General features: G+C 33.3%; 1 protein-coding gene across 4 annotated transcripts in view; it reads left to right on the top strand.

Annotated features, from left to right (window-relative positions):
• Pde6 (Phosphodiesterase 6) overlaps window positions 1-17,762 on the top strand; it is a 169,290-nt gene that overhangs the window by 139,675 nt on the left and 11,853 nt on the right. For all 4 annotated transcript variants that reach the window (XR_012464294.1, XR_012464295.1, XM_074170285.1 and 1 more), the window contains exons 10-11: window positions 12,154-12,352; window positions 17,566-17,719. Coding sequence is in view for 2 of the 4 variants with exons in the window: in XM_074170285.1 (XP_074026386.1) it covers window positions 12,154-12,352; window positions 17,566-17,719 (353 nt within the window). In the remaining 2 variants the exon portion in view is untranslated. The remainder of the gene's footprint in view (window positions 1-12,153; window positions 12,353-17,565; window positions 17,720-17,762) is intronic.

The following is a 17,762-nucleotide window of genomic DNA, read 5'->3' as shown; positions in this document are numbered from 1 at the left end:
TTCAAGGGGGATGCATATAATGCCTTCCTCCTGATGTGTTCGTCTAGTATCCTCTCAAGTCATTTCAACAGAAAGGATGTAAGGCTGATTGGTCGTACCGATTTATGGTGTAAGTCTTTACGACCCACTTTAAATATATACCACCCTTGCTGCCAACCAACTGGGTGGAATACAGTTCCACGCCAGACTAGCTGTATACAATTTTATGAGAATAGGTGAAATTATTTATAGTCCGTTTTGAAGAAGAGCTGAAAATGAACCAGCCTCTCCAAGAGATTTTCAGGGCTGAAACGACTTGGTAGAAGGTTTAGTAAAATGGGAAATTAGTTAAGTGCGTTCTATTTTGGTTAGCATATTTTTATTTCCAGCCAATATTCTATAAACTTTTCAATTATCACGCTTTCATTAGCTTCAGCTGTATGTATGTTTGTTTGTTTGTTTGCATGTAAATCTCAAGCTCGGGATCTGTATTTGACAGAATTATCGACATTATTGCTTGATCTATTCGCGGGCAAATGGTGTTGTACGTAACCTCCTTAATATATCGACATTATTGCTTGATCTATTCACGGGCAGATGGCGCTGTACGTCATCTCCTTGGTATATCGACATTATTGATTGATCTATTCGCGGCCTTGCTGGCCTTGTATGGTCAATTTGATACTGATTCAACATAAGGCCAGTGTCGTGTTTCTTGATTTTTAAGTATGATTGCGAAATGAAAGAGTGCAATCAACCTCCAACAACAATAGCAACACATTTACACTCATTCAGGACGTATTACCAAGTTCAGTTTTGGATTGGTAATTATAATTTGAATCCGGAAGATTGGGGTTGGATCAAATCTGGTAGGAACATTGTTCCTACCAATAAAAATAATGGCGCCTGACGACTTGCTTGAGCTGGTTGATTGTGCCTGCATGAAAGAGTGTCCAATCGATGTGGATGTAAAAAAGCTGGGCTTCCTTGCTCATCTTTATGCAAAAATTGTAAAAGTGAAACATGTACAAGGCCATCACTTGATGATGACAATGATGATGCTGATATCATGATCTGTCGATTGAATGCTATCAATAGTAATCCCGATGGAAATGAAGACGACCTTAATGATTATCAAGATTATTCAATAAAAGTTCAAGAATACTGTGAACCGATACTTGAAGGAGTCGAAGAGGAGGAGTTTCGAAAAACATCACAACAAGAAAATACAGAAGAAACCACTGATGATGAGCCATCACCACTAAAATGATCTAAAAGATTACAAAAAAAAAGATAAAAATTATTAAAAATCTTTCAACTGTACTTTCAGTATGTTTTTGATTTCATAAATTTCCTGAAAACATAAAATTTTTTTTTTCATAATTAAAAATCTATAATTGAATAATTAATAGGGCTTCAACTTTAGTGAATTGTTAATAAATTAATAATTGTCAAAAATTATTTGAAGCATATTTGTCATATCTGCAATAGTTTAAAAGTTATTATAATTATAAAAGTGGAGGAGCGGATGAAAAAGACGAGTATCAAGGTATCACAATATTGAAAGTTTTATAAAATATAGAAGAAATCAAAAAAAAATACACATATCTACTTTTATTACAGAAAGGAGTTTTGAAAAAAAAAATTTGTTCATAACAATTTTTTTTAAGAACTATTAAAAAAAGAATGGGAAAAAATTTTTCAAACCTTGACGAACAATAGAATTTATAATTTAAAAAAAAAGGTTCCATAACAACAACAGGCAACTAGATGCCTATGAGAGTGTAGAAATAAGTGAACATAATAATATTATGAATAACGATAACGGACCAATACCAAATAGCATACTATATAGCTTGTTGAAATAATATAGTTGGGTTTACTGATTACTACAAAAAGACACATTGTGAATATATTTAGATAGGCAATATTGTGAAACTAACTTTATATAGCTGAAAATTGTTCTATATAAAGCTGTAACATTCAAACATACATACAAGGCCAATTGTAAAATTAATTTAGGGTGGTACACTTGTATGGGTGGTATTACTGATTCACAACACAACAAAAAAATATTTTTTGAATGTTTCCTACACTAAATTAGTCAATTTCTACTAATTTTGGGGTGATAAAAACGGAAATAACAATGAAAAATTTTTATTAGCTCTGATTTTTGAGATACACAGTACTTAATCTTAAAGAGTAGTTATACTATACGTGAAAAGTGAAAGTACATAAAACAATATTGTTATGTTTCTTTTAGAATATTTTAAGTACAAAATTAATTAAAAAAACATTATTCTTAGTGTTTTGACAAATAAAAGAAGTTTGTACCACCAAATTTCAATTAAGTCCATCCGATTCATTGTAAGATCGCTGTCGTTTAGCTTGTCTTTTATAAAACACTTCTGGAGCATCCCTACACACAGACCAGCAGTAGTCTGCAAGAATTGCTTCATTTCAACGGCCCTGATATCTCTGTTCCATTAAGGCAATGTCTTGATGGAATCTTTCTCCATGTTCGTCACTCACAGCTCCACAGTTTTGTGGGAAGAAATTAAGATGAGAGTGAAGAAAATGAATTTTTAAGGACATGTTGCATCCAAGTTGGTGGTAAGCTTGAAGAAGCTCTTTAACCAATGCTGTGAAGTTATCATCTCTTTTGTTACCTAAAACCCCATTAACAACCCCCTTAAAGGCTTCCCAGGCTCTTTTTTCATTTCCTGTTAAAATCATGTCAAAAGCAGGATCATTTACGATTTCACGGATTTGAGGCCCAATAAAGATGCCTTCCTTGACTTTAGCATCACTCAACCTGGGAAACTTTGCTCTCAAGTACTTAAAAGCTTGTCCTTCCTGGTCCATGGCCTTCACAAAGTTTTTCATTAGTCCCAACTTAATATGTAATGGGGGAAGGAGAACATCCTTAGGATCTACAAGAGGCTCGTAAACTACATTTTTCTCATTAGGGTTTAGGTCTCGTGTAGGCCAGTTCATTTTTTTATAGTGACATTTTCTATCCCGACTGTTCCACAGACACAAAAAACAACAGTACTTGGTGAACCCTAATTGCATTCCTAGGAGTATAGCAATGACTTTCAGATCACCACAGATGTGCCACTTGTGTTGTTCATATTTGATTGATTGGAGAAGTGTTTTCATATTTATATACGTTTCCTTCATGTGAACTGCATGACCTATAGGAATAGAGGGTAGCTGATTTCCATTATGTAGAAGTACAGCTTTTAAGCTTAGTTTTGAAGAGTCTATAAACAGTCTCCATTCAGATGGAGTGTGATCCAAATTCAAGTAGTCCATCAAACCATTAACATCAGAACAAACTACGAGGTTTTCTTTTTTCTCAAAAAAAGGAAGCAAATCTTTTTGACGCTGTCTGTACTGAGATATTTTCACATCATGTTTTAGAAGATTCCACTGTTGTAGTCTTGACCCTAACAGCTCAGCCTTTTCCTTAGACAAGCGAAGATCTCTTATAAGGTCACTCAACTCTGCTTGACTAATTCTGTGCGGATCACTAGACCTATCGCTTACCTCAAAATCAGGGTCATAGGATGTAGAAGGATGGGTTGGTTGCTCCTTCTAAACAGTCTTCATCACCTTCCTCTAAAATTTCATAGTTTTGGGGTGGAGAAGGGACTGGCAAATTGTCTGAGTGTGGTACAGGCCGAAGAGCAGATAGGAGATTAGGGTATTTAACCGTTCCTCTTTTCTTCATAGATAAACCTTGCTTAATGGGAGGAGTTAAGTAGAAATAACAGTCGTCTGTATGATTGGTAGGCTCACGCCAAACCATAGGTACTGCAAAAGCCATTGCCCGATTTTTATTTTTCAGCCACTCTCGCAATATGACGGAACAAGAATTACAACATATACGAGGAGCCCATGATTTATCTTGGTCCCCAACTTTCACACCAAAATAATGTTCATAGGCTGTCTTAACGATAGGTGTCAGTTTACCTTTCTGAGCCTTAAATGTTATTTCACCACATATATAGCAAAAGCTATCGACAGAATTCACACACTTTCGAGGCATTTCAGATCAGCACTTAAATTAATTTAAAAATCAACTTCACACGATAATTTCAATAGCAACCACGTGCGTTCAATTGACAAACTCACTAGGTTATGTTTACTACTTAAGAACAGCTGATGAGAGGGGTGTTATATAAACAAACATGTGTACCAACTGTTGGTGATGAAATATTTCATTTGTTGAAAACTCAATATACATATATATATAATATAATGATACTATATCTTGAAAACAAGAGCTAATGTATAATTTTTATGGTCACTTTCGGTTTTAACACGTGGAAATACATTAAAAACATCTCATTTCAACCCCGAAACAAAAACTTTGTTGTGTTGTGACCTACCTGTATGATGTACCTGAATAAAATAAATAGCTTTAGTTTTGAGAAGTTTCTAGTTTTATCTTCCTCTTGAAGATGATCACTTGGTGATCGAAACACGTGTCGAGGTGTAAAAATAACGATTTGGTGTTGGGAAAAAACTCCAGTAATATTAATTGTTTATAACTTTTGTAACTTTTTTCAGCGTCTTTTCGGACCTTCTTCAAACTTTCTATGTAAAATACGAATGACACCATGGACTCGTCTGTGAAACTTCACAAAAATAAGCAAAACAAAAAGTACATGTGAACTAGACTACTAGTATTATTGTGAAAAAAGCGTGGGCGCTTTGTGCCATATTCTTGTATATCAAACGCCTGTCGCTTTTTTCACAATGATATTAGTATTTTTCGTTCGTTATTGTTTAAAGCTTATTTAAAAAAAATATTTTTAACTTTTTTTAGTTCGATGTCCTTTGAAACCGTGTTTTTTTAAACTATATTTATTGTTCAGTTACTTTTGTTGAATCATCCTTCAGTATTTTGTAAACGTTTTTTGTTATATTATGTGAAAAACTAATCAATAGAGTTTATTCTATGATTTTTCACTATAAGGGTTTTACAAAAACCGCGACACGTGTTTCGCTATATAATAGCTTCTTCAAGCATAACTGTTACAGTTATGCTAAGCTTCTTCAAGCATAACTGTTACAGTTATGCAAAGTTTTTGTATAGCGGAACACGTGTCGCGGTTTTTGTAAAACCCTTATAGTGAAAATCATAGAATAAACTCTATCATCAAGTATCGGCCAGTTCTATTCAATTGTTATATTATGTGTTCGGTATGTTATGCTCGAAATCAACTGCGATAATTTGATTTCATAGTCGCCAGTATCCATTATCACTGTGGCATTACCTTTATCAGCTGGGAGTATTTAATATCAACTCACCTTATCAACAAATATTTACAGGAAGGCTGCTTTCCCAAAATATTCAAAATTGGAATGATAAAATCACTTTCACAAAGTGGAGACAAAACAATAGTGAGTAACTATAGGCCTGTATCACTAATCTCAGACATAGCCCAAGTGATAGAGAAAATTATAAAAATGAGATCAGTGAATTTTACTAGGAAATTCAAATCAACTTTGGAATACGCAGGAAAGCTTACGAAATTTTTGAAAGCTATTCATGTGACCGAGAACAGAGAGTCAGTATCGATGTAATTATGAGTTATCCCAAAACTGTTACTTATGGTGTTCCACAAGGAACGGTTCTAGGACCAGTTCTGTTCACAATATATCTAAATGAGCTCCTACAGATACCAACAAAAGTTACAGTTTTGAGCCTTGCTGAAGATACGGCTGTCTTGTATACCGACTCTTCATGGAACCAATTGAAAGCCTCTGCAGAAAAGGATTTTATTGAGATTGAAACATGGTTCTGTCACAATAAACTCACTATCAATTTCGGAAAAACCAAATATCTACCCTTCACATGATATTGCACTACATTACCCAATATGGGATACTTAAATATAGGAAATAATAATCACATGCCTGAAGGCGAGTCAATGAAATATCTAGGTATAGATATAGGTACACTTTCTAAGTCAATCGCCTGAAAAACTTTCTTTGGCATTTAGCATTTGAAAACATTGTACTTTGCACTTATACAATCACAACTATCCTATGGTATAATAGGTTGGGGAGGAGTGAATGATTGTTATCTTAAGAATCTAAATGTCATACTGAAATGGATACTGAAAATTATATTCAATAAAAAAAACTCACCCAAATGAGGCCTTTTTTAAGAAGCAAGTGTATGGGGATAATCGACAACTTTTTGTAATTGCATACTGAGTAATTTAAAAAAAAGAAACATCAAAATAGAACCAATCATTCACTCATGCAATACTACGAAAAAGGAAAACTCTTTAAATGCACCACGATGTGACAAAAATATAGGACATAAAACGCAACATATACCGGACCACGCTTATACCAAATATTACCAATATCAACAGTTCTCCTATGTTTGAAAGAGAGGTGAAGAAATTTAATCTGAATACCGAAATAACTTTTTTTTCTGACTTCATTAATCAAACTATTTCAAACATCAATTCGACCTAAGCAATTATTGAGTTGATGAAAATAACTATGTATTCTGTCTTTAACTACTGTTTCTGTTATTAGATTTATTCATTAATTGATTGATCACTCATTATTTTTCAATGAAATGTAAATGTAATTCAAAAGTATTTATACACTTGATTCATAACATAGTCTCATCACGAACAAGCTATAGATTGCTATGGCTTCTGTGATTATCTTGTTTATTTTCGATAGCACTCCATGTAATTCATATCAGTGTATAAGAAAATAAATATATTATTATTATTATATACAGCGTGACTCACGGTCGATGGTAGGTTAGACGTTTCTGGAAAACGCAAAGCATAATTTTTCTGAAAATTTCACCTCTCACATTTCCTTACCTGTTCTATCGATCTAAAATATTTTCAGCATTGCGGCGTTGCCACTTCTATCAAAAAGTCCCAGCAGTTATATTTTTTTGAATGGAACACCCCGTATATTAATACATTTTTGGAATTGCTCTAGTATTTTAATACTTTTTTGTTGATAATGACCTATACCTATCTCTATCTGTTTTCGAGATAAAAAATAAATTGTGCTAAATATGGTCCAAAACAAAGCCTTAATTGAAATTAAGTACATCAGTACTCTCAATTCATGAAAAGTTGATATTTTGATGATAGTTTGGACAAACTCGAAATATTCAAATAACACCAAGAAATCGACTCCATTTCATACAGGGCGTGCTAAAATTACTATTATTTCCATTGTGCATAAAAGTAGTCAAAAGTTCATTTTTTCAAATGAAACCCCCAGTATATTACTCGATAAATTGAAAGATGGTGAAAAATGCTTCAAGATGATATACATATCACTATACCTACATCGTCAAGTTTTCTTAATAAAGCCGTTTTTGTGGAAAAATAGTTATTCATGTTTCACCTACAAGTGTTGAAAGTATCATTTTATTTTGTGAATGGGGATTATTGCAAAACGAGCGTCAGCAAATGGAGCAAACTCATGAGCAAAATAAAATCACTTTTAACAAATATATCATACAATTTTTTTTGTATAACGTTACTGCTGATAATAAAAAAAATTATAGGGTCCATGGGATTTGAACACACGATCTTTGGATTACAAGGCATACCTATGTTAAAACTACATACGCCAACTCACGTTATTTTAAGGAGGATTACTGGTTAGTCATGAAGACTTTCTACAGTTGGACTGAATACTACTTCGTCATCGTCAGTAATTTCACAGGGATTTAATATTACCAATAGCACGAACTGCATGTGTGAACTTTTCTAAATGATTTTTTGGTAGGTGTTCTGATTAAAGTATTTCTATCAAAAAGATTTTCAATAACAGTTGTACAAAAAATTATTTTTAAAGAATTTGATTTCTAGGTAGACGTGGAAATATCAAGCTTATGACAGTTTGGTGACTTATAAATAATTAATGAATCGAAGAGGTTTTGTATTAAAGTGTATAATATATTAAAATTCTTGCAAAGCGCTTTCGACTTTTGTCATCATCAGTGCACACATGAAAGTAAGTGATCTAGTTGAAAAGGGAATTTAGTGAAATTGTAGTTGAAGTTACAACTTCAATTTCACTAAATTCCCTTTTCAACTAGATCACTTACTTTCAGGTGAGCACTGATGATGACAAAAGTCGAAAGCGCCTTGCAAGAATTTTAATATATTATACACTTTAATACAAAACCTCTTCGATTCATTAATTCAAATAAGTGTATTCAGCTTTTCCAAATCCTTTTATAAATAATTGATAAAAATCGACAAAAATGAATGCAAATATTGATTATTCAAACGAAGTTCTTATGAAATTATTTATTATTCACGGGCAGTGTGATCAAATCATTGTCATAACTTGTAGATAATTCAAACAATGAACGAGAGGAAGTTTGTAAGATTACAAATTAATTTTCTTAACTATGGCTCCATGTTAAAAGCGCCTTCAACATTACCAAAACCTGTTACTTAAAATGAGGACAATACTGTTAATGTTTTGGCATATTTTTATGCATATCCAGAAGCTTCCATTCGCAGTGCAGAAACAGATTTAGGTGTATCACATGCTTTAGTACAATGAAATTTGAAAAATCACGGAATGCATCCGTATAAATTTACCAAAGTTAAAGCTCTAAAAGCAGAAGACTTCGAACGTAGAATGCATTTTTGTGAGTCCCTTTTGATTCATACTCAGGAAGATCGGGAATTTTTGTCAAAAATAATTTGGAGCGACGAATCAAAATTCACGAGGGATGGTATTTTCAATAGAAGGAATAAACATTTTTGGGCTGATCATAATCCTCATGTTACAAGAAAATGGGTTTTCAAGAAAAATTTGACCTGAATATTTTCTGTATTCTGAAGAACAATAAAATTAGCTTTTTTATTTACGAAGACACACTGAATGCAGAGATATATCTCCAAATATTAAGGACGACTGTAACCGATTTTCTTAAAAATTTGCCTTTAGAGGAATATAAGAATTCGTGGTTTCAACTGGACGGAGCGCCAGCTCATTCCACCCAGGAAGTTTCCAGGAAACTTGATGAACTCTTCGACGATCGTTGGTTTAGGCGTTTAGGGCCGTGGGATTGGCCAACGAGATCATCCGTTCTCACGCCACTTGACTTTATGGGGTGTTTTAAAAGAAAGGGTATACAGTACTCCAGTGCCTACCAAAGAAGAATTGCGACGGCGAATAGTGCGGAGTATTGAAGATCTGAATCCCCAGGAAATTGAAAAAGCAACCACAAGTCGCGTACAAAAAAACATTTTAAAGTGTTCAAAATATGAAGGACAACATTTTCAGCATTTATTGTGAAAATGTGATATTTTGTTCACAATTTTGTTATTTTGAATCATCCTATTCTGTTATTGTCTGTACTTTCACACGTTGTAGCCCACAAAATCTTACTTTTTACCTAGAAATGACTGATTTTTGGTACAGTTGTTCCCTGGAAACTTTGACCATAGTTAAAAAAATTATTTTGTAACCTTACAAACTTCCTCTCGTTCATTGGTGCTAATTCAGGATACATTTGGTTGAATTTCTTACACGTTCTGACAATAATTTGATCACTTTGTTCGTGTGTATAATAAATAATTTCATAAGAACTTCGTTTGAATAATCGATATTTGTATTCATTTTGGAAGATGATTCGAAACACCGTCGATAACTCTTTGTAAATTACTTATAAAAGTAACCGAACTGCTATAAGCTTGATAATTCCACTGCTACCTAAATCCAAATACTAAAAAAAAATATTTCTAGAAGAAGCGACTTTTGTCCAAACCATCATCAAAATATCAACTTTTCATGAATTGAGAGTACTGATGTACTTAATTTCAATTAAGGCTATGTTTTGGACCATATTTGGCACAATTTATTTTTTATCTTGAAAACAGTTAGAGATAGGTATAGGACATTATCAACAAAAAAGTATTAAAATACCAGAGCAATTCCAAAAATGTATTTAATATACGGGGTGTTCCATTTAAAAAAATATAACTGCTAGGACTTTTTGATAGAAGTGGCAACGCCGCAATGCTGAAAATATTTTAGATCGATAGAACAGGTAAGGAAATGTGAGAGGTGAAATTTTTATAAAAATCATGCCTTGCGTTTTCCAGAAACGTCTAACTTAGCATCGACCGAGATTCACGCTGTATATTCATTTTAAATGTTACCTAAAAATAAAAGCAACAATAAAATGGCGCTCCGGGGCGACTTCATTGATTCCAGTTACCTTGTTTTGTCGGTAAAACAAAATTCTTCCTCTTACCATAGCATGACCAGCTCTAGCAATTATCCTCTCACATTCTGGACTCACATATGCATCTTTAATCTGAGGCCTTTGAGGATGATTTTGTTCTTCCTACATTTACAAAGGAATGTTAAACTGCAGTGGGTACCTGATAGATTTTTGTATAAATCAGTTCTTTATCGAGCTTTGATTTTTGGTATTTTCACCTTCCACAATCTGAAAAATATGAAAATTATAATTTGAATTATCTTGAAGAATGATTGGGATAGTGGTGAAATGACAATAGACTGATATCTGAGAGCACCTTGTAGTGCATCGAATGTAAATAATGAAAATAAAATCATCAATTGATTAACAGTTCCTTATACTGGTACAGATACGTATAATCGATATCTTTGTCTTTATTCTGTTTCACTCGTACGGGTAGGCAGTTGAGCCATTGAATACACCGCTGAAATGAAGGTGAATAATTCAATGTTCTAGGTGTGACTATCATTGAAATTATTAATAAACATGATTTTGCAATTTTTCATAAACCATCTTGTACGGGTATTGTCATACATGATTCCTCGAAACATCCCTATCAACATAAGGTAGCAGCGTTCAATATTATGTTTTAGAGAATATTCCACTGTCAGAAATTAATTTTCAAAAAGAACAAAATTTTATCAAACATATCGCTGTCAACAACGGTTACAAGGTAGATATTATTGACTCCATTATTTTTTTCAAATTTTGAAAACGAGCCACATACCAGGCCTATCCCACTTCAGAAAACAATAATAAGCGTCATAGGACATTAACATACTTTGGTGAAACCATCAATATCAAACTTGGACGTGGCTTATCAGACAAATAATAATCAAGCAAATATAAAAACAATGAAGACAGAATGTTTTTGTCGGGTAGATCATGAGTATATAAGTGGACTTGTGGTTCTTATTCAAAACTTTATATTGGTCAAATGGGGATAAGCTCGATTGTGACAGGCGGACATGATTTCTACCATGACTACGAGGTATAATGTTCCATAGAGAATGGTTTGAAACTATTTTGGAAAGCTTAGGAAATAATAGATTTAAGAATTCTAAAAGTTCACCAAATGACCAGGTATAATTTTATTATTCATATTATTCTTCTGGATCTTTTTTTAATGTTCAATTGAATAAATTCACATATACATTTAATGAGTTTTTTAATCTAATCTGTTTCTAATCTGTTTTTCCGTTAATCAGCTGTTGCCCCTATACAACTCTCAAAAGTTGAGAAACTTGTGCGAGCTAAGGACTAACGAGATCTTACCTTTCAACGTGTGATTCCTAACACAGTTGCAGAATCATCCCAGCTTCAACCAGATGAATTCTCTCGAGAAAAATATCTGGTCGAGGCAGGAATCGAACCCACGGTCTTCCAATCGTGAGTCGGGCGCACTACCACCGCGGCAAATTCCACAATTTTTTTTACAATATTCAAATTGTTACTATATAAAGCACAAATAGGAATTAGTCTATCTCATATCTATTTGAGTTGGCGAAATTTCCTGTTATAATGTTTGGAAATTTCAATTAGTTTTCACTTAAACTCAGGTATAATAACATTATTAGTCATTTCGTAGGTGGAAGGTCATATGATCCGAATTTTTATTATATGGAGCACAAACTTAGTAGCACAAACTCAGTCAGTATGATAACGCTTGAAAAAGTTTTCGTAGAGCGAAACAGGTGTTAGTGTTACTCGAATATGACACAAAACACATGACGTATGTTAAGTACATTCAAATAGATATAAAAAAATTCACAGATTTTGAAATTGAAGTATCATGTGTCTCTGGGAAGAAAAGTACACAGATAGCTACTTCTACTTCTTGATTTATCATTTGAGTATCCATGATTTGTCTGTTTCAGATTTATGAGTGATTTGGAGATTCTGGGACTCATAGTTGCATGTCTTTGCCACGACCTAGACCACAGGGGTACCAATAACGCCTTCCAAATGAAAACTGACTCGCCACTGGCTGTGTTATACTCCACGAGTACCATGGAACACCATCATTTCGATCAGTGTGTCATGATACTCAATACCGACAGCAATAATATATTTCAAGTAGGTGGGTTTGGTTTAATGAATCACAGTAAAGGTTCGTTTTAGTCTTGAAAGCTTTGTTTTTTTTTAATGGAATACATGAATATTTGAAAATATTTTCAATTAAGCCGAAATAACTTCAAAAAAAGTAGTGATGTGTGCATAAGGGCAATTGCCTAAAAATAAACAGTAAAATATTATCAAATTTGTCAATTTCAGACTTGAAAAATTGATTATAAATCAAAGGTCAGATTTGAAAAAGTGAATTCAAATTCATCAAATACTTTTTATAAATTTGTAAATACTCACGTAGTTTCCTTTAATAAGAAGTGACCTACCTTTACTGAATTAATTTTGAAAATCATGAAGAGACTCATGTTAAGTTAATTTTTTGATTCTATACCTACTTCTTAAATACTATACACTGAACGGCTGAATAATAGAACGAATTAGTATTTCCCAAAACAATGAACTTTTAGACAAAATGTCGCGAGCGAGAAGATCGAATCCTGCATAATGAAGTCGTAATGCAATTAAACTGTGGAATATTGCAAACCAATCGACTGTAGATGAGGAAGAAATCACACGAGAGGAGCGCCGTGGCAAGTGTTGCCAGGTATACTACTTTTGAAGTAGATCTCTCGTCAAACCATAGAACTACTGATCTACTGTTTGAGAGTTGAAATCTACTGACGACTAAATTCACATTTTATGATAATTATTTAATGCCTGTAGATAGTGGAAATCACCATATATGTAGTATGTATCTATAAAGATACTTCCACGGTTTTTTTATATCAATCTACTGTTTTTTCGACTCTCTCATCATTACACAATTCATCGTGATAATGATATGGCAATACTAATCCCCGACAAAATAAAAAAGTTGATATATTTCTGCAGATAACACAATATTCAATAATTCTAAAGCGGTACGAATGCAACTGGGTCAGACTGTCATATTTTATTATACTAATAGAGAAGTAGAGAGTCAAATAGGTTTTTTCTCAAAAAACTATTCTCTTTTCTTTGTCAAAATATTGTGGGAACTCTAGGAAAGCGATATCAACAGCTATATTTGACAGACAAACCAGAGTCATCTGAGGAATTCTAGCAGAAAAAAATGTGTCAAACATATCAGGTAATCATCGATGATTGAAAGGGTATCGAAGTAAAACAGTCGTAACAAGCTAAATCGCTCTTGAATTGACGAAATAAAGTTGATATGAGTTAACTTATCCGAAAAAAGTTGATAAAAGTTACCTTATCCGAATAACCTATCCTCATTTTCAGAATGAACCAGCCCTATGCACAAAGAGGATTTACCAAATCAAAAGGTTGTTACAATTGCGGAAAACCGGAGAATGCAAAGGCATTGTTGAAAATTCATAACATACCAACTATTGAAAGAACTCGTTCCACAAACAACAATTGAAGAACAACAGCATTTATTTGCTAGAAATTGTTCAAAACTCAAGATAAATAATATATCAATTAACAAATATGAAACCAATCCGAACAACGAAATGAAATAATAATGTACCAGGCCTGATGAATTTACTAGTTAATACCATAATAAACCTCCCACATAAATATGATCAGACCTCGTAATTATACCACGCCGCACATGCCATGAAAAGAAACTGCCGATGTTCAGTAACTATTTAGTTTTTATGCCATTCAAATTGATTTCGTATATACTATACGTACCACAACTGTCAGACTGAGTTTTGAAGAATCAAATCTATAGACCACAGATGAAACGAGAACACTCAGGATAAGGTAATGTTCTAAAGTCATAAAGTGAATTTGTTTCGGAGCAAGATCAAGAATAAAGTTATACCTGAAATGAAGGAAAGCTCTTAGTATGGTGCAGTTGTCAAAATTACAGGCTCTGCGGTAGTAGAAGAACGAAATAAAGAATTGGTCTTATCGAGAGCACAAGTCGAAGATGTGCTTGAAATATCCACAGTTGTTGAACAAAAGGACTCTTCAGCATCAATACCATCCTGAACGTATTTCACAAAGATAATATTTAGGTCAAGTGTACCGTGAGTGCGACTCAATGAGACACGTATGTGTGTATTCAAATTATAATTTCATGTTGATGAAGCTACTGTGTTAGCGAAACATGTTGTGATATATATTTTTCAAATGAAGTTTGTGGAGATCAAATCGTGAAGTGTAGTTTATGAAAAGAGTTGATAAATATAGAGGTCCATCTCTTCACTATGAGTTAATCAATTTCTATCGAAAAAGAACTATTGAGCTAATTGTTGACCCAAATACCATAAACAAACTTCATAGCCTAAATTTTTGTTCGAATGATAGTATAAACTATCGAAGAAAAGTTGATTATTTTTCCTTTTGAATGAATTATGTTATGGAAAGTATTAAAAAAAAACTTTTTTCGACCCCTAATACAGATATCGACCATCTCAAACACAAAATAAGAAATCAATGTACTCAATAGCATCACAACTATCATGCAAGAAAATCGCCATTGAACTTGTATGGACAGACAATGTATGTGCATTTAACAAAAAGGACGTCAATTCGAACATTTAATGTAGTTTGTCGTGTGAAATTCATTTTCTGTCCTTGTTTTATTTTCCTCCAGAAATACAAAATGAATTATTTTTTTCTGTATGATTGTTGTTTCTGATGATGCTACTCATTTTAAATGAAACGCTTCAAAGATACCAATATTTGTTATAAAAGAGACAGATCCGTATGTGGAAAAAATTAACGGTATTGATACGAAACATTCAATCAAAGCATCAATATTAAATAGTACATTTCGAACACAATAAAACGTTTTAATATTTTCTAATAATAATTCTATTCGTAAAAACAAGAACTGCATTAGTTTTCTACGTATAAATTGGGAAGGTCGAAAGTCTCTGTAATGTTTTTTTGGCCATTGTACTGTTGCCCACGATATATACTTTTTTTTTTCCCATTTAATTGTCTTCATATCTGTAACGGTTTAGACCAGCGGTTCCTAAATGGTGGTCCGCGGAACCCTGGGGTTTCGTAGAAGGGGAGCAGGGGTTCCGCGTCCGTCCGACAGTTAAATAAAACATTCGTAGAAAAGACTCATAACTACATCTAACATGACTTCGCCTCGATCCCGGTAAGGTGCGCGACAAACATTTGGAACCTTTTGGTTGAGATATGTTGAAACACATAATGAAAACGCAACGCAAGCATCATTCCCGCTGAGTTACAGAATTCATCGTGCTGGTAAACCACACACGATTGTAGAGAATTTATTCAAACCATGTAATGCAGATATCGTCAGTTGCATACTCGGAAAAGATGCACCAAAAAAAGATGCAGCAGTTCAGTGTTTCAATAACATCATATCTGATCGAATTCATAAGAATGCAGATCATATGAAGATGAATCAATTTGTAGATTGAAAGACAGTGAGATGTCTGCTTTACAACTTGACGAAAGTACAGATGTTGCCGGGTTATCAATACTGCTTGTTTCCATGAGATACTCCTTCGAAGGATCAATTGAAGAAGATTTGTTTCTCTGTACACCCTTGGAGACCAACACAACAGGAGAAGAAATCTTTAAAGTCATTGATAATTATATGACTAAACACCATATTGACTGGAACAAATGTATTAATGTGTGTAGCGACGGAGCTGCAGCTATGGTCGGCAAAATAAAAGGAACTGTAACAAGAATAAAGAATATTGTACCCAATTGTAGTAGCAGTCACTGCGTTCTGCATCGCCATGCCCTTGTCGCAAAAAATATGCCATCGGCCATCGATCTAACCGTACAAATTGTTAATTACGTTAAATCACGTCCACTTCAATCGAGGCTTTTTAAAAGCCTGTGAAGAGGTTGGAAGTTAGCATCAATTACTTTTACTACACACGGAAGTAAGATGGCTTTCAAAAGAAAATGTTTTATCGAGATTATTAGAATTACGCAACGAGCTTACGATATTCTTTGCAGAATAACCTATTTCTATATCTGTTAATACGCTTGTTGAACTATTGCATGATGAGCAATGGTTGATGAAATTGGCTTACTTAGTTGATATATTCGATAAACTCAACGTAATCTGCCAGTCCCTACAAGGAAAAACGGTAACCACATTTACAGTAAAAGACAAAATATCTTCTCTTAAAAACAAAATTTGCGTCTAGATAGAATGTGTGGAACAAAAAAATTACCAATGTTTTACTCTTTTGAATAACTTCCTGGAAGAGAATGAGTTACGAGTAACCTCAGATGTGGAAAAAAATATAATTGAACATTTAATTAACCTCGAAATATCCTTGAAAGATTATTTCCCGGAGAAGATACAGGACATCGACAAGGTTCAGAATCCATTCACAAAACATACCAAGCCATCGATGCTAACTGTGTCAGAGTATGAGAATTTGATCGACATTAAGTGTTCATATCTTCCAAAATAAAAATTCGAATCAGAAGATTCTAATCTGAATGACCACTTCAAGGTTCTGCTTCGTTTTGTGACGACTTTCCGATTTGAAACTGGTTTTTCAGTTTACGTTTATACCAAAAACAAGTTCAGAAATAGGCTGGATGCAGCTCCGGATTGTCAGATATTAGGACTAATTTTAATACTATTATAAGAAAATATGTGAAAATATGTCATTCTTCACAATGAAATAGTTATAGTTACTTACTTAATTGTATTTATATTTGTATAATAAATATTTTGTATTGCTTACTTATTTCTCATTTATATTTTGTTTCTTTCTTCAAAGTCTCATATGAAAAATATTCGAAATACAAGGTTATTTCTTTAGTTATCAAAATAGGGTTTCACCAAAAAAAATATCGTCAATTAGGGTTCCGATACCAAAAAAAAATTGGGAACCCCTGGTTTAGACTATAGCAATGTTACTAAATGATAAGGAAACGGTATATACTTCAACTCCATACATAGAACAGCAATACTCGAAACCTTCTTTCACGTGATTATAATCAGGGAAGATTTTGATAAGGTCATTTAGAATCCACTCTAAGCGCACTAAATTTTTTTTTCTCCAGTTTTTACACAATACTTCGATGACTTACAGTTTTCACAAACCATGTTGAACGATAAGTCTGTAAAATTATGCTGATCACATATTTGTTTTTTCAAATTTGACTTTAGAGAGATGTTAATATGGAGGTCAGTTGAATATTTGTGTAATTATTTTTCTGATAAGAGAAACAACTCAGGTAATTTATTTTAGGCATTATCTCCTGAAGACTATAGAAAAGTAATGCGATTAGTAGAGACTGCAATCTTATCGACAGATTTGGCAATGTACTTTAAAAAGAAAAATAAATTTTTGGAGCTTATAGAAAACGGAGAATTCGATTGGCAGAGTGAAGACAAAAAAGAGTGTGAGTTGTTCAATGTATTTCAGAAACAAATCAAATTGTGATT

This window comes from Leptinotarsa decemlineata, unplaced genomic scaffold, assembly GCF_025532065.1.
Source record: "Leptinotarsa decemlineata unplaced genomic scaffold, Ldec_3_MD MMD2_P_RNA_scaffold_7, whole genome shotgun sequence".
NCBI lineage: Eukaryota > Metazoa > Arthropoda > Insecta > Coleoptera > Chrysomelidae > Leptinotarsa > Leptinotarsa decemlineata.
The sequence above is the reverse complement of the archived record's forward strand: the minus strand, read 5'-3'. Positions and strand labels throughout refer to the sequence as shown.